A 19001-nucleotide genomic window follows, 5' to 3' on the forward strand; every position below is an offset into this window, starting at 1 on the left:
CCACATCCCAAAGATGCTCTACTGGGTTGAGATCTGGTGACTGTGGGGGCCATTTTAGTACAGTGAACTCATTGTCATGTTCAAGAAACCAATTTGAAATGATTCGAGCTTTGTGACATGGTGCATTATCCTGCTGGAAGTAGCCATCAGAGGACATGGTGGTCATAAAGGGATGGACATGGTCAGAAACAATGCTCAGGTAGGCCGTGGCATTTAAACGATGCCCAATTGGCACTAAGGGGCCTAAAGTGTGCCAAGAAAACATCCCCCACACCATTACACCACCACCACCAGCCTGCACAGTGGTAACAAGGCATGATGGATCCATGTTCTCATTCTGTTAACGCCAAATTCTGACTCTACCATCTGAATGTCTCAACAGAAATCGAGACTCATCAGACCAGGCAACATTTTTCCAGTCTTCAACTGTCCAATTTTGGTGAGCTCGTGCAAATTGTAGCCTCTTTTTCCTATTTGTAGTGGAGATGAGTGGTACCCGGTGGGGTCTTCTGCTGTTGTAGCCCATCCGCCTCAAGGTTGTGCGTGTTGTGGCTTCACAAATGCTTTGCTGCATACCTCGGTTGTAACGAGTGGTTATTTCAGTCAAAGTTGCTCTTCTATCAGCTTGAATCAGTCGGCCCATTCTCCTCTGACCTCTAGCATCAACAAGGCATTTTCGCCCACAGGACTGCCGCATACTGGATGTTTTTCCCTTTTCACACCATTCTTTGTAAACCCTAGAAATGGCTGTGCGTGAAAATCCCAGTAACTGAGCAGATTGTGAAATACTCAGACCGGCCCGTCTGGCACCAACAACCATGCCACGCTCAAAATTGCTTAAATCACCTTTCTTTCCCATTCTGACATTCAGTTTGGAGTTCAGGAGATTGTCTTGACCAGGACCACACCCCTAAATGCATTGAAGCAACTGCCATGTGATTGGTTGATTAGATAATTGCATTAATGAGAAATTGAACAGGTGTTCCTAATAATCCTTTAGGTGAGTGTATATATATATAAAGTTCCAACACCAAGCTTAATATCAATGTTCCCAAAAAAAACAAAACAAAAAAACAGGCAAACAGGCAGGAGCAACACACACTACATGTTGATGTGACCAGATAACAACAAGAGGAAAAGGAGGAACTTAAATACACAGTGATAATGAGGAGATAACAAACAGGTGTGATGATCTGATGTGTCCATGGTTACTGATGATGAGTGGCAGGAATATCAGACAAGGAACACATGTGATGAATGATATATATATATGTGTGTGTGTGTGTGTGTGTGTGTGTGTGTGTGTGTGTGTGTGTGTGTGTGTGTGTGTGTGTGTGTGTGTGTGTGTGTGTGTGTGTGTGTGTGTGTGTGTGTGTGAAATTTATACCATATACAAATATCTTGTACCTTTTTAACTCACTGACTACCACCAAAAACATGTGGTGGTGAGTAATTCACATGATGAATCAAAGCTCATCATAAGCAGCTTTTCTACAAGCTGAGAATGCAAATACTAATATATAAAAGGTGCACAGTGTCATTCACACAAATACTAAACACCATCACGATAACACTAAAGTAATGCAATAAACATTAATTCAACAATATTAGAACTATCATAAAACCCTAATATATCTAAATGATTAAAACAACTAAGAAGTAACTTTATTTCAACTAAAATACATCCAATGTGAATTGTATTTCTGGGATTCTGGCATTATACAATGACTTCACTTCTAATAAATTGTAAAATTACATTAAATATAAGGTTAGATCTATTATAGTTAATCACCGTACTGCTAACCAATTAACAGGTTACTCTTTTACCATGAAAAGCACAATTTTTTTTTTTACAGTCAGTGGGGTTCAAAACAATATCAACTTTAAATGTATGGACAAAAAGACACTAAGGATTTAAAAAAAAAATATCTTCTTTTTGTGTTCCACGGTAAAAAGAAACAAATAAAGGTTTGAAACAACACAAGGGTGAGTAATTGATAACAGAACTTTTTGGGTGAACTATCCCTTTAAAGTGTAAAATAGTTTTTGGGGCCACTGTATGGGCTCTGCTCAGGTTTAAAACTGCATAGCACAACTGCATGGTAATATGAACAGACAATTAAATAAATAAATAAAAAGTCAGAGAAAAACACATCACACACACTGGTGAGCATCCTCACTACCCCTCACTGAGCCAGAAAGAGACAACACTGAGGCGCATCTGGTCTCCAAATGTTGTAACTGACCCAATATGCCTTGCTCTTTCTACTTCTCTTCCACAATTCATTATCTACTCTGCAGTCAGGCGCTTTGTCACTTGAGATCGGGCTGGCTCAGCTCAGTGCTTCATCACTAGCCTCCGCTCAAGTAGAGCAGCACCCACGTGACAAAAATAAATAAGGAAATACATGCAGATGTGGGGGTACACTGGTCTGCCAAAAGAAAATGACATCAGCCAAGAGAAAGAGCCAAGTCCCGCTCCGCTGTCTCTTCTCAAGTAGCCTTTGCGCCAGTGTTGTAACACACTTCTTTTGAGCCATATTTTTTCTCTTTCTCTTCAAGAAGGAGAGTGAGGGTCCCCAGTGGGTGGTGAGTGTGATTGTGAGGGGATTTTGGGGGGCTCAGACGAGTATGCCGTCCATCTGAAGTGCATTAGCGATGACATGTACCTCCAGACTGCGGTAATGTGATCCCGCATGTAAAAGAGAAGATCACTTCCGGCCTGCCATCTCCAGCGAGGGACTTATACTGGAAAAAGCTGACATGCTGGGTTTAAGAGATGACAAAGAGTTCATCACATAGGGGATTTTAAACCGGTCCTGGGACCCACAATGGGGCCCTTAAAAACATTTAAAAAAATTAAAAATGTAAACAAATAAAGGTACCAAAAATCTAAAATAAGTGTCAACTTGAAAGTAATGGTAACACTTTACAATAAGGTGCATTAGTTAACATTATTTAACTACGTTAGTTAACATGAATTAATAATGGACTGCGCTTCTACAGCATTTATTCATCTTTGTTAAAGTTCATTTCAACATTTATAAATAAATAATTCAAATCAAGAGTTGTATTTGTTAACATTAGTTATTACATGGCTCGGCTGAATTCCAATGTAGAATGCGGTCTGTTATTTCTTGATAACAGACCGCTGCGAAGTATAACACCGTTGCCATGAAAAACAGTGCGTTGCTATGGACGCGGAATGGACTATTTTCTTTGGCGGAAGCAATACAATCGTTTTTAAATCAATAAACTCCTTTTTAAATCAATAATTTGTGTCAAATTATTTATTTATTTTGTAGGTAGCCATGTAATAAGCGGGATAATGTATAGAGAGGCGGTCGTTATAGCGAATAGCAACCCCTTCAGGCTGATTCAAGCCTGTTCCTTTTCAGCCTGTCGGGGTTGTTATTCGCTATAACGACCGCCTCTCTATACATTATCCCTTACTTAATGCACTGTGAGTGAACTAACATGAAAAAAACTATGAACAGTTGCATTTTTATTAACTAACGTTAACAAAGATTAACAAATACAGTAACAAATGTATTGCTTATGGTTAGTTCATGTTAGGTAATACATTAACTAATGTTAACAAATTAACCTTATTGTAAAGTGTTACCGTAATAATAATAATAATAATACTAATAAAAACAAATAGAAAAATGGTCACTTAAATATAAAGTTGTAATGATTAAATGACATTATGATTTCAGCTTGTGTGTTCTTCCTTTATTCATATAATGGGATAAAAATTCCCCATTTTGGAAACGAACCAATTGGTTCTCTTATTCCTCAAGATTATGACAAGTCACATTGTTGCTGCACTGAAACATTGAGTACATGCCTTTTGGAAGTCACGAACTTAATTTCACTCAAACTCAAATCAACTTTAACCTTCAATTACCAGTCACAGCTGTCAAGCACTCCTGTCAAAACTGCTTGCCAAAACGTACTCAGCTGAGAACGCAGTCATTAGCCAAAAATGTGCACCACAAAAACCGTGGGAGGGGGAAAAAAAAACGTAGTTGTAGCACTTACGCTTGAGCTGTTCACCTCAGCCGGCTAGTTTTTTCCTCCCTGACTTTGTGACTCACAAACTTTAATGGCTCTTGAGAATTTGCAGCATCTCAATCCAACCTGTCAAGAGACAGAGGGAGCACTCTGCTTTTATCTGCTCAGCGCTGCTCCCGACATCTGGAGGCCGTCCATCGGTAAATCTCTCCGGCTCCACGCTAGATCCTTTATGTATGTTTAAGCTGTTACACGAAACAGACCCGGCTGACCTCTGCGGCACCCGCTGCCACTTGACTGGATAGAGACACCGGCTGTCTGCGGCCTTAGATGAATAACAGTGATTAGGAGGCATGCATAAAAAAGTGCAAGATGATTATCGCTAATTTATTCATAAAAGTGACAGTTCGCGAAACCGAGCGGGTCGTAAGGTCACGAGCGGTGAATGTCCCGCTGTCTGGGTGCATTAGTGCGGAGATGAAAAGGGGAAAGGCTGGAGGTTGTTGGACTCGCAGCAAGGACGTCTCTTACCACAACATGATTCGTAGTGGGATGCGGGCTGTGTTCAGGTGCGCACCAAGCATTTATTAAAGTGATAGTTCACCCAGGAATTAAATCATTTACCCACTCTCATGTCTTCAGATGTTCAAACTGCTGCTGTTTTTCATACAATGAAAGTGAGTGGTGAGATTTTTCAGTGAATTATGACTTAAATTTACATCTGTACCTCATACAAAGCTATTGTATGACCTTTGATCTTAGGTCTTACGGACTATATTTATTGTGCTCTTACTGTTTTTATTTTATTTTTTATTTGACAGCACCTGGGCCTATCCACTGCCAGCGTATGGGAGAAAACACCATGAACATTCTTAAGCAAAATATGTTGGGGGTGCCAGAAACAAAATCAGGCCCATGATTTGAGGAAGGAATGAATGAATGAATGAATGAATGAATGAACGAATGGATGGATGGATGGATGGATGGATGGATGGATGGATGGATGGATGGATGGATGGATGAATGAATGAATGAATGAATGAATGAATGAATGGATGAACAAACAAAATGAAAATACATAAATGTGTTTTATTTATTAATTTAATAATTTAATTTAATTTAATTAATTAATTCGTATATGCAATACTGTTCAAAAGTTTGGGGTCAGTAATAAAAAAAAAAGAAATGTATCATTTTATTCAGCAAGTATGCATTAAATGGATCAAAAAATAACAGTTAATACATTTATATCATTACTATATAGATATAGATATAGATATAGATATATATCATGTGATACTGAAGACGGGAGTAATGATGCTGAAAATACAGCTTTGCATCACAGGAATAAATTACATTTTTAAAACATATTAAAACAGAAAGCAAAACAATTAAAACTATTTTAAATTATAAGACTTCTTAAAAAAATCTTACCAACCCCAAACTTTTGAACAGTTGTGTACACACATTTACAGAGTCCACTTAAAAATTATAAATCCACTTCACTGTCTTTTTCTCCCTCTCATTCTCTTTTACTTCCTCTCTCGCTCACCCACTCATCTAAAGAATCAAGCCTTTTGTTTATTAAGGCTCTTGGTTTGGGCAACGTGTTGTAAATCAGATCCTACGGTGAGCCAGTTTTGAAGGCTTTGGCTCCAAAGAGACTCTCCTGCGTCTGAAAGCCGTTTTGGGCCCAGGCTCTGGTTTCACCCCATCTTTGGGCAATCGATATATCAGGCTGTTTCTACCCTGGGAGCTTCTAATGGCAATAACTCTGGTAACATTATATGTCTAACAGGGGCGGAGGAAGAGAAAACCAGGAGCTTGAGTCTCAATGTGATGCTTCACTCGCCAATAAATCCAAGTGGCAACAAAGTAAGTAGACTGCATAAAAGAGATACGAGCAAAGAAAAGAAATAATTCCAAACATTCAATGCAAGAAGGGAAATGTTGGCTGAAATCTTCAAAAGGAGAAGAGCAGAACAGCAGGACGTATCCTGAGCGCCACAGTGTCTGGAGGACTCCACCTTTTTCGGGGCAAACTAAGAGCAAATGTACAGATCGACTCTCAAGTCGCGAGGTTAGCGGTATGGACTTCATAGAGTCAGAGGTGCCATTCAACCACTAAAAGCTCCCGCCCCGCCGAGCTCTCCGACCGGCTGGATTCTGAGGAAGAGATGCTGAGGTAATGGCTTCCTTATGGACTCCCGGAGCAAGAGTGATGGGCTGACAGAAGGTATGTTAAATATCTCCCGCTCTGACTACAACATCGGGACCCTGACCCCTTTGAAAGAGAAGGCTTAACAAGGGACTCCGAAGGTCAGCGTGCTGTAATATGTCACTGGGATTTAAAGGGAAGACGATTGCGGTGTGTTTACATGAGCTGGGGTTACACTATTTTCAAGCCAAGATGGAAAAATGTGGGAAAAGGTAGGAATAATATAACCCTATAAAGCCTGTTGTATCATATTTGATACACAAATGTCTAAGGCCTCTAAATGATTAACATGATCAAAACTTTGCTGAAAAAGACTTTTCACAATTACATATTAAATGCCTTCTTTCCTGCAAATGATAATTCAAAGTTTTTTTTATTATAATTCTAAAAAGTCCACCTTCAGGTCATGGTACATGTGTCTTTCTGCTGTGAAATCTTTAATGATTTTTATAAAGTAAATATAAGAATGACTTTTATGTTGTTAGTAATATTTCAAGATGAACACTGGACTGAAGCAACTTAGGTTTAGTTGATTATAAACACATTATTTTTTAGAAAAAAATACATAAAAATGTGAATATCTAATATGATACATTTGTACGTCTCAATCATCATGGTATTGTGTTGCAATATATGTTGGGCGCACAACCCCACCTCCACATCAAACTAAGCATTTATATATCATCTTACTAAGACATATTATTGGGAGATATAGAGTGACAACTGATATTTATATTTAGCAGTTTGCTATAATGTTATAAAGATCTCATTGATTTACATCACAAGCTATCAATATCAACTTACTTTTTGGCCATAATTATATCAGCAATTGCACCATATGTGTGCTCAATTTTGGCCTCTAAATAAAATTGAGGTGTGAGCCCCATATTTTCACCATAAAAGTCTTATGTATCAAAAATGATACCCAACAAAAAACATATGAAAACATTTTTTTTTTAAGATTAAAAAAGAAAAGTCTAAAGGTTCAATAAACATCTGTTTAATTGTTTATTTTATATGTCAGACTTTACAGGGTTAATATTAACTATTTCATGTAAAGCCCCCCTGTGATGAAAATAATTGTTTAACGCTTATGTCTATGTGGTGTTTTTGATTTGCGTTAAGACAAACCATGTGTAAATTCATTAGTCAACATAAGTATTTCCTCTTTAAAACTGCAGTGCAAAACCGCCCGTTTCCTACCATCAAAACATGTAACCAATCACAAGTGGCTGTCCCTTCAAATAGTGCCCTATCTGAGGTTATAGAGGGCGATTTCAGACACAGCCTCGGAGTACCCACATGCACTGCACATTTTAGATCTCTCTCTAATCAAAGACTCCAAGACCTCAAGATGTGTGTGTCAGATAAGAGAGACTTAAACATGTGCAGTATTGGGGTACTCCAGGACCAGGGTTGGAAACCACTGACATAGTCAAACCAAAGGATAATCATATCAATTACCGTTATGTGTCTGACATTGTAGAGAGTGATTCATAAAACGCATTTCCTTTCTGATACATTGACTTAGAAGAGCCTGCATAATCGCTCTTCCTTTTCTTCCTCTGAGTTTCTGTTTCAGACATACAGTATCTGGCTGAATTACACAAATATTTTCAATTTGAGCGAGTGGATCTGGTAGTCAGTGAGTAATCATGAGTGAGTGGAGGCGGGAAATAATTTGCATATTAATTAATTCGTGTTTACTAAATAAAGCAAGGGTGTAGAGTTACATTGAAGCTATTTTTAGGCATGAAGAAATTATTTTCCAGGAAAAAACATTTTAATATGTCATTTTGATAATCAAAGATGAGTTTTAAGGGATAAAATGATTGACTATTTTGATTTCACATGCCGAGTGCAGTTTGACACACTTGAGGTTGGCTTTGAGAAATGAGCATGTTAATGGACAAAGTCATGTTTGTGTATTGCTTTCTGTCATTCAGACAAATATTTAAGCAGCTCACCGTGACCAGTAACAATAGACAATGTGTCATGTAGCTGGAAAACAACATTAGAAGGATAAATAAAAGAGAGACAACTCACCTGAGAGCATAATAACATAACTAGTTCCACCACAGATGTGCTTGATTTCATGCACACCAGACCTGGAGGAGAACAGAAAGGAAAATCAGAAATAAATAATTATGATTCACAATATTCATAAACACACAAAAACCAAAACATCTGCAAGGGTTGGTGAAGGACATGCCATCCACACGGCCTCAGAAAAAGTATGGTGTAGATGAACTAAGTGTTCTGAAAATGCAACCATTTAATGTCATGCAAACAGACAGGCCATTTCTGAAGAGTTATGTTTTGAAGTTGAGACTAAATGTCTCTTGTCGTCTGTGCATTATGAATCAGATGGCTAACAGCTCACGGGGTCACTACTAGTGTCTCTTGAGAGGTCAGAGGTCATCTGCTGCATGCAAGTGTGAGATCAAAAGCCAAGGCCATGGTCTCACTTGCAAATTTGCAAAAGAAGAACACTAATTTGATATGACACATACAAATATGTATTCTAAAAATGTGGGTGCAGAAATTCGAATAAATGTTGCCCCTTATATAGGCACCATTGTCTTAGAATCAGATGTTGATTGAGTAAAATATGTAGTTTTAAATGAAAAGTCTGTTGTTCATTGAATATAAAGGACAGTCGGTTAACCTCACTGATAAACAAGGTAATTGTAAATGACATGTGCAATTATTGCCAGACATACAAGACAAACTTTCTCTTTCAAACACATGTGTACACCTGCATTTACATACAAACACAGCACATGGTTGATGCCCTTGTTTGCATGAGCCAGTAGAGTCAGTGAGACAGGACTCTAATGAGAGTAAGATGAGCGAGAGAGCGAGAGAGAGAGAGAGAGAGAGAGAGAGAGAGAGAGAGAGAGAGAGAGAGAGAGAGAGAGAGAGAGAGAGAGAGAGAGAGAGAGCACTCTGCATGAATGTGGTTTAATGAGACTCAGTGTGGGTTGTTGAGAAGATGTGCACTGCAAAAAAATGCTTTTCTTACTTAGTATTTTTGTCTGGTTTCCAGTCTAAATATCTAAAAATTCTTAAATCAAGATGATCTGTCCATGGGGTAAGAAAAATAATCTTAAACAGAAACAAGATTATTTTTCTTACCCCATGGACAGATAATTTAGCTTGTTTTAAGCAAAAACTCACTTCATTTTGATTTATTTCCCCAGAAAACAAGACATAATATCTTACTACTTAAATGTAAATGCATCTTGATTTAAGAATTTTTTTGTGATATTTGGACTGGAAACAAGACAAAAATACTAAGTAAGAAAAGCATTCTTTTGCAGTGTGCGCTGATACTTTTCTAACTGATCAGGCTTATTTTTTTCGCCTGGTGGACAATAAAAAAACATAACTCTAGAATCGTTTCAGAGAATTTTGCAGAGAATTGCTGATTGCTCATTTTCTTCAGAAGTTCTAATTCTTTAAATCAAAACTGTAAATCCCAATAATTAAACTTGTCTACACACAATCTGTGTTAGAACGTTCCAGTAAGCTGAGCTTTAAGCTCTTTTCCGTCTGAGAGCACCACTTGTCTCGTTACCCACTTAAACATCCTTTTTACAATGAATGATGGGTCCTAAACCATTCAGTCCATAAAGTTATGACCATAATATTTCAGAGGCCAAAAGTTCAAGTCCCAACAATCTCTCCGTCTCATTTATGAGGGTGAGACGGGGCCGTGCTCACAGCCATTCCCTTTAAGCATGACTGTCGACCCCACTCTTGTGGCACTCCACCAGGGTCCTTCTCTTAAGTCAGGTGGCAGTACTGACCTCTGGCTCACGCTGCTGGACAAACTAAATGCATTCTATTTAAACAGCAAGTTGCCCTGCTTTCCAGTTAAGCCTCACTGGCGTGAATGTGACATTGTCAGAGGGCCGTAGCATCGCAGGATTGGGCGGTTTACTCTCACAAGAAGCATAGTGTTCCGCCCAGGGGCTTCGCACTCAAGCTCCAAGTGTCGGGAAGCTGTCCGAGGGCGAACAGGGCATAATTGCCCCCAGTGAACGAGTGTCTGGAGGGGGGCCGGGCGGGGGCTTGACCCCTAGTGCCGGCCCGAGTGATGGATGAAGGGTAATTATGGGTAAATAGGGCGCCTTTGCACCGACTGAACAGTATTTCAGCTGTGAAAGGTTGAGGAAGAGTGGAAGGGAAGGAGGTGGGAAAACAGACATCACTTCTTCTGGTCATGGGATGGTGTTAACATACTGGACAAATGAATGAGGGGGTAAAGAGTCATCTATGAGGAAGTCGCTGTTATGTGTTCGGGATTGGGGTTTGTTTGAGGAGGATTGCAACGCAATTCTGGTTGGTCAGATGATGCCTTTAATGGGATAGTTCAATCAAAACATTCATATTCTGTCATTGTTTACTCACCCTCATGTCATTTCAATCCTGCAGAAAGCAAAATAATATTATTGGGATTTAAACATCATTGGACCCCATTGAGTTTTACTGTATCCCATGCAGCAAAAAATATTTTCTTTCTGGTCATTATAACATATATTTAAATATATGCTAAATATATTTTATAAATAGGATGGGTTGAGGATATATCACTTTAATTTAAAAAATATATTTCATTTAAACTTTCAGATACCAAAATATATAACAAAATGTACTTCAATGAGCAAGAAAATATATTTCTACTCTTTAAATACATTGTAGGTAATTGCATGTTTGTATATGTATACATCCCATTTTTCAAAATGTCTTCTTTTTTTGTTCTACAATCAAATAGGTTTGGACATGAGCATGAGTAAATGATGACAGAATTTTCCTTTTGGGGTGAACTATTCCTTTAAATTTGTTTAGCCTCTGGCAACCATCCACAACACCCTTGCAACCGCATAGCAACGGGCTAAAAACCACCCAGTGAACTTTTGCAACCTCACAGCAATGCCCCAGTAATCACTCAGAATTTGTTTAGGAAAATTAACTCTTAGAAAACCAAAGGGTCAAGGTTTGGCAGGTTAGCAAGGTCTAGTTCTCCCCTGCTGGTAGAGTCTGTAACTACACCATCTGAGAGAGAAAAAAAAACACAATTGACAACTGACAAGAATTCACTAGTAAGTTCATAAAACTGACACCTTAGGCAACCATAACTGTGAATCTTCCTAATGTGGACAGGATAAGGTTTTAACTACACAGTTAAAGACAGAAAACTGGCAGTTATAATTCATAAAAATAATCAGCTTTTGAGTCCAGGGCAGAATGCGTGTCTGCGTATTTGTTTCATGAAATGGCTGCCTGAGCTGTAGACACACATATTTCCAGCATGCTGTAATGTGGAGTGAAATTAGTCTGAACAAACTGGCTTTGAGCAGTGAGAAGGATGTATACTATGATTTGGCACTGAGGCTGAAAGGTAAAAAAGCCTCAAAACAGAGCCTGGAGTGTGGGTTCCCGTTCAGAGAGAGGTTGCCTTGCCATGCGAGGCATGTGTGAGAGAGAGTGTGCGTGTGTGTGTGGCAGCTAGAGAAGGGAAGTAGTTCTACAAATGAAAGTGGCTCTATGCACGCTATGCAGAGCTCAGAAACAAAGAACGAGCATGGATGACCAAATAAAACAAAAAATAAATATGCAAATTATATATACACAATTGTTCAAAAGTTTGGGGGTCACCTATGCTCACCAAGGCTGCATTTAATTGATCAAAAATTACAGTAAAAATAATAATACTTTGAAATATTACTACCATTTAAAATAACTGTTTTCTATACATTTTAATGTGAAATTGATTCCTGAATTTTCAGCATCCTTACTCCAGTCTTAAGTGACATATAATGCTTGAGAAATAATTATGCTGATATGGTATTATATACAAATATTTAAACCTGATGTGCTGCTTAATATTTTTCTCGAAACCACGATGCATGTTCTTGTGTATGTGTGTGTGTGTGTGTGTGTGTGTGTGTGTGTGTGTGTGTGTGTGTGTGTGTGTGTGTGTATGTATGTATGTATGTATATATATATATATATATATATATATATATATATATATATATATATAAATAATATATAATAATAACACAGCACCATTACCTTCAATGAGCAACTCTTGACCATGACTGCCCAGCAGAGTACGAGACAGGAAAGGTGCAAAGTCCACAAATATCTCCCTCAGCAATGGAGCCACCTTCTCCAGAGCTCGCTCCAGTTTAGTGGTGATGCTGTGTGGACAGACAAAGTAAATGAGGCTGTGCATTAGAGAAGCTGAAAAAAAAAAAAGAACAACGATTTTTGAAGACAAAAGTATATTGTGATTAATACTTAACCCGTAATATAGCCCCTACAGACCAAAACAAATTCACACACTAATAACCAGCTGTAGATAACTTCAGAGTCAACATCTTGGGCTCTGGCAATAAAGAAGCAAGCCAGCTTGAAAACTACATGTACCCTTCAGGAATCCAACCCCACTAGAATACAAGCATGTTATCTGGTCACGCAAAACACACTGGAAGTACCGCCTGTAGTCCTGACAGTCAGCTAAATGAAGAAACCTTACACAAAACTCCAAAACACAGAAGTGCTGGCACAAAGACCATAACACACAGGGGGAAAAGGTGCCTTTACCGTGAAATTTTTATTTTTCAAGAGGCACTAATACCAAATTAATTTGTTGGAATTGTGACAAAGAACAAGTCCTTGATATTATTGTATTGCATATGGTATTACTTATAATTTTAAGTTATTAAACAGAGTTAAATAAATAGCAGACCACATTATGAGTATTCAATAGAGAAATCCAAATATTTACAAAGGGCTTACAAACGTACTCTTGCCACTATATGTAAAATGTAAATTTATCTACAAAACTAATTTTAAGAATTTAAGAATCAGTTTTGAATCAAAAGGTTATTCAGATAAGAAACATACAAGTTTCTGTCTAAAGGTTTGTAACAGTATGCACATTGGATTGTACTAACACCAAAACGTGTTTAGAACAGTCCTTATATGGTATACACTGTATACACATTATTTACGATCCTAGCATTTAAAAAATGTTGTGCAAAGACAGTATTTTGAGGCTTGGGTAGCACAATATTACCTTAACAGTAAGAGACTGAGCAAAACTCCAGGGGATTTTGTTGTTTTGCAAATTTCCTCGGGTTCGCTTGTCTAGGTTGCAAATCTGAAGATAATTAGATCGTGAGCTTTGAAAAATACATGGTTTCCTTTTTGGTGTTTTTATTGCGAAAGATTCAACACTAAAGCTATTGTGTGTCATGAAAGTGCAGAAAATAAGTGGGAAAAAAAGAGAAAAACTAATGAGACACATGCAGCGACAGCGAAAGCCATCTCTTGTCTCTCGAAGTGCGGGTTAGGCATCACAGCCTCTGCATCCAGACAGTTTCATCATTGACTTCACACTCCCAGTAAGTGCTGTCGGTTACCGCTGCCATGGAAACTGATTTGCGATTCCTGGCGCGGCAGAGGAGCCACAAAGAGTGCGTATATGTGTGTGTGAAGTGTAGAGAGATAGAGCTGCACACACACACACACACGCGTTTTCTCCTGTGTCAGACGGCGGTGTGTCTGTGAGATGTCTGTCACAAAGCATTAGACGAGGTGAAGGGATGGAGCCAAGGTCAGCACGGTTTTCCACACACTCCCCAAAACACCTACGCGCACTGATTTCTCTGCATTAGTGCTCGCGTAGCCCCCTCTAACAGCACAAACACACGCGGTGGGCAGTGAGAGAGAGGACAGGCGATACAGGTGAGGTGTGGGGTGTCTTGTTTGTCGAAACCACAATAATAAAAACAAGCAAAATGATCGTCGCCTGATGCCCTAAACAAAGGAAAGGCACAATGTCTGTAAACATGAAAAAACAAGGCTGAGTGCTGACCCCATCTTGTGGCGGTGATGATAAAAACTCAGGAATAGCATGGCTGGCTGAACAAACACAACTGCATCTGATCAGCTGCTGACAGTGGAAACATTTCCCACTCACAAACACACACTCAAATACTTCCGAGGGTGTGTTTTACAGTGATTTTACCATGTTAAAGGGGTACTGTGAGAAATCATATGTCTATTGCTTTTTTTTTTTTTTTAAATGGTGTCTACAGAAATACAAGACACACATTCAATAAATAATTAAATGCATTATTAATAATTTAAAAATTAATCTGCCTGGAAATATGGACCTTAGTCAAGGTAGATAGCATATTTGCAATGAATGCAAATTAAGGGACTGACACACTGACATACAGCACACATACAATTTGAATTATGAAATTTAGTAGGGATGCACCGGCAATTATTTTCATGTTATGTTGCAGATAAAAAATTATACTTCTAAAAAAAACAAAAAATATAATTCAAGTGAGGAATACTCCATTGCTATCTGTGTATTAAACAATTTTAACGCACAACATGGAGGCAAAGAACCACCTGTCGCGAATCGTTATTGCATAGCAAGCCGTGGATTATTCCGCTTATACCATGGTCATTTCCAGCATTGACAACTTAAAGCTGTTATTGATGTTTGCAGCGCAATATTTGACCGGAAGGATAAAAACGATTATTTTCATAAGTTACGACATTCTGCCCACTTTAAATCAGACACAGAGATAAAGTAGTGCGAAAGCATAAGATTGCATTTATTTGAATGAATGAATTATAGCATTCATTTGAATTAATTATCGAGTGAGAGAGAGAGAGAGAGAGAGAGAGAGAGAGAGAGAGAGAGAGAGAGAGAGAGAGAGAGAGATGTGCGTGTGTTAATTACCTGCGTCTGTGCAGTACCTCTCTCTATTAACAATGAAGCTGAGTTTAATGACTTCAAAACCATGTAATGTAGTGATTCAGTAGCTAAGTTAATTAGTTAATAAAGTGGCGGGATAGATTTGATAACAGGTTTCTGTGCTTCTGAAGGTAGCTGTATGTGCGAAGTGCGATCTCAGAGTGATGTATGTGTATGTATGCTTCAATGAAAACAGCGCATTAATATAGAACGGTGATTAAAATGACTTTGAACTATCTGTGGAATAAACAGTTTTACTGCACACCTTTCAGTCAATCAGAATCGAGTATTCAGAAAGACCATGGTTTAAAGCTACACTGTGTAGGATTTTCTCCCATCTAGCGGTGAAATTGTTTATGACTTTCAACTGAATATTACTTTCTAGCCCCTCCCATGCCGAGGGCGTTTTAACTCCTACGGTGGCCGTATTATTTCGAATCTGCCGGCAGCCGCGAGTAATCTCCCTCTCGCATTCGTCACGGTGCCACTGAGTGTAAAAACGCGAAAGGCGAAGCTTGAATTTCCAGGCATGTCCCTATTTGGCTAATGTATTTTCAAGATGGAGGCGCAACATGGCTGCCGCCATTCGAGTGACTCGCTTGTATGTATTCTAAATGGCAGATTCTACGCTTACGAGAATACTTGATTAGTTGGTAGAAGTAATTACACATTAATGAGCACATATCATTTTGAAAGAACAAAGTGTTTTTTGCTTAGAATCAACTTAAAAAATTACACAGTGTAGCTTTAATATACAATTCTATACTATTTTGTCTGTATAAATATAAAACTAGCCTGGATGCCAGCCAAACTTAGCCCCGTCCACAACATTTGAGGTCGGGAAGTTCGGTCTGGACCTGATCCGTTGTGGAGCAACTATGCTCGAACCAGAGCTGTTCGGACCAATCAAATTGTCAGGGCGGGCTTTATACGATGATGGACAGATGATCAACAGTAACGTAATCATCCACGTCACCAAAGAGCGCTTAGATTGAATTCGTTTACAACAAAGATGGAGAACTTGTTCGTATATGCATTCACCTTTACTATTTCTCTCAAAAATGATGATAGTGTTGGTAAGTACTCCATGTATCCTTAAATTCTTTTTACAACACCAGCAAAGATCGTTTACACTCATCCTCTTCTTCTACTTCTTCCAGCGTGCGTGCAGTTGAGTTCTGTTGACAACTATGCGTCGCTCAACATACGTCACTTACTCCGTTGCTCTGATTGGTTGTAGGTCTATCCAATTGAGTGCAGAGGCATTTTCTTTCATGGTTCGGTTGAAACACTCCCCATAATCACAGTCCAATGGAGCAGTATCAGACTCATATTCTGACTAGAATCTGAGTATGAAGATGTCAGGCTAATAAAACACTAAAATCTAAGATGTGTATAGCTACAAATGAACAACAATATAATATACAGTATGAAAAAATGAGTATCGAAATTTGTTAAAGATTACATTTAACAGTGTTATTAAATTATTACCGTTTTAGAGATCAACTTTACGTTAACATTAGATGACAACAAAGGTAATATAAATATAAAAATAAGGAAAATGATCAGGCACAATGAAATATCCAATACTGGTCAATGTATATTAAAATTCTAATAAATAAATAAATAATCGACTGATGACTGATATGCTGCTGATATATTGTGAGTCCCTATGCTTAAGACAGAACAGTGCATACTCACAGTCTTGTTTTCATTAACATAAATCTACATATGTTGTGACCTCACAATCGCTTCAAATTTGCTTCATCCAGACGTTAGTCAGGTTAGACGACATATTGAATTTAATGAGGCTGTTAGGGATAGACTTGCACTCTTTACAATGCCAAAGTTTTTTGTCAATTGAAAGTTTTTTCTTTTTTTCGGAAAGGCGTTTCATCAGATGAACGAAGTTTGTTGTTTAGCAACAGTACAATCTATTGGACACACTGTATTCTATGGTATCCCTCACAACCTTGGTTTCATTCCAGTCAAAAAAATGTAACATGGCGCTACCCTGATTAAGATCTATCATCCGACTATCCAGTTTTCCCATAAACATCAAGCTGCATCTCTATCCAGCTGTCTGTCTTATTCCTCAACACACATTCTGAAACTCTGATTCACCTCATGTTCTCCATGGTGTCCTCAGGCATAGGGGCCACAGTCTGAACCGCAGGCAGATTCTTGCTGGTGGCTCCATTCACAAAGCTGGAAGAAGAAGAAGAAGTGGAAGAATCCGTGGCTCCTGCGAGACAACAAGAGAGAAATCCGAGGTTAGAAACATGCTGATTTTAGTTATTTAATTATGCATTGTGACTGGCTAAATTAAGTTTCTGGTGCAAAAAAAATGGACTTTAGGGGGGAAAAATAAATAAATGCATTAAAAACAGAAAAATGTTTTTGAAAAAGTTTTTCACTTTACATCCAAAACAAATGCCAACCAAAACACCAGATGCAGTAAAATCAAATACTCTTTCGGGTTTTTCATCAGGGAACAACATAACTACAGAGGCACAAGCTCTGAGAAACGAATCATCACTATTACTCTCGCCTCCCCATGAGAAAGTGAAGCACCATCTTACAATTCCTCTTATTTCTCTCTCTGTCAAAAGCACAGTGTCCACAGCGCCCTGTGCAGCAGGGAGCTTCTGATAGATACATCACAGCAATGGACTGTCATCCTGTGAAAGCACAAGCTGTCACGGGACATCTGAGGATGGGAAATCTATTACACAGCCATCAATCGCCGTGTCAGAGATGAGTGTCCACCCATAAGCAAATACACCAAGATGAAGGGAAACCTAAAGAGGGACATTCTGATGGATTTCATTGGAAGCGCAGCTTGGCCTGATTCAACCTCAATCCAAATCAACGTCCCTTGTGCATTCAGAGATCTCAATGAGGTATATAATGGACAATGGGGACTAAAAGTCTCTTTTAAGGAAAATGTGATACATTTTTCGGTTCTCAAAATATACTGTACACTACATTTCAGAAGTTTGGGGTTAGTATGTTTATTTTATTTTATTTTTATATTTTTTTTTAAAGAAATTAATACTTTCGTTCAGCTAGTATTCATTTAATTGACCAAAAGTGACTGTAAAGGCGTTTATGTTACAGAAGATTCCTATTTCTTATTATAAAAGTATTTCCCACAAAAAAATATTAAGCGGCACAACTGTTTTCAGCATTGATAATAATAATAAATGTTTCTTGAGCATCAAATCATCATATTAGAATGATTTCTGAAGGATCATGTGACACTGAAGACTGGAGTAATGATGCTGAAAACTCAGCTTTGCCATCACAGGAATAAATTACATTTTAAATATATTAAAATAGAAAACAGATATTTTAAATTATAATAATATTTCACAATATTACTGTATTTATTTGATAAAAACCATAATATTGAAATATTTTTACAATTTAAAATATGTTTTCTATATTTCAAATCAAATGTAATTTAAGCAGCCTAAAAAACCTACAAACCCCACATTTTTGAATGGAAATGCATTTAATATATAATAAACAGTTATTTTAAATTGTTGTTAAAATGTTTTTTAGCAAATAAATAATTTCAGCCGTAAAATTATTTATTGGATTATCATTTATTTATGTGACAGTACACAGTGATTTTTTTACTTAAAACAAGCGAATGAACATTTAGACATTTGTGTAAAAATAAGTTTTGTTATATAAATTTGCAATATATATGTAAATCCCATCTAAACTTGGCCTACAATTCCCAATCAATTTAAAATATGTAAATAAACAAATGGAGAGAATTTGCATTCCAGGTTTTTTCCCACAGAATCAAATATTATGTACCCAGGCCTGAAATTCCTGCCTACAGCAATAAACATACAAACACATTCACACAAAAAAGGTGTATATAACAGCTCAAGTTTTAAGAGCAAAAATCTATAGTGTTCACAGTGTGCAGCTTGTGGCAGACACTTGACATATAAG

General features: G+C 37.9%; 1 protein-coding gene across 1 annotated transcript in view; it reads right to left on the reverse strand.

The window, feature by feature from the left end:
- nbeab (neurobeachin b) overlaps positions 1-19001 on the reverse strand; it is a 298682-nt gene that overhangs the window by 121401 nt on the left and 158280 nt on the right. The window contains exons 32-34 of the mRNA XM_081369689.1: positions 17154-17274; positions 12314-12447; positions 8282-8343 (exon numbers count right to left, since the gene is read on the reverse strand). Of these exons, the coding sequence (XP_081225815.1) occupies positions 8282-8343; positions 12314-12447; positions 17154-17274 (317 nt within the window). The remainder of the gene's footprint in view (positions 1-8281; positions 8344-12313; positions 12448-17153; positions 17275-19001) is intronic.

Source organism: Scardinius erythrophthalmus (genome assembly GCF_964197995.2).
Source record: "Scardinius erythrophthalmus genome assembly, chromosome: 7".
NCBI lineage: Eukaryota > Metazoa > Chordata > Actinopteri > Cypriniformes > Leuciscidae > Scardinius > Scardinius erythrophthalmus.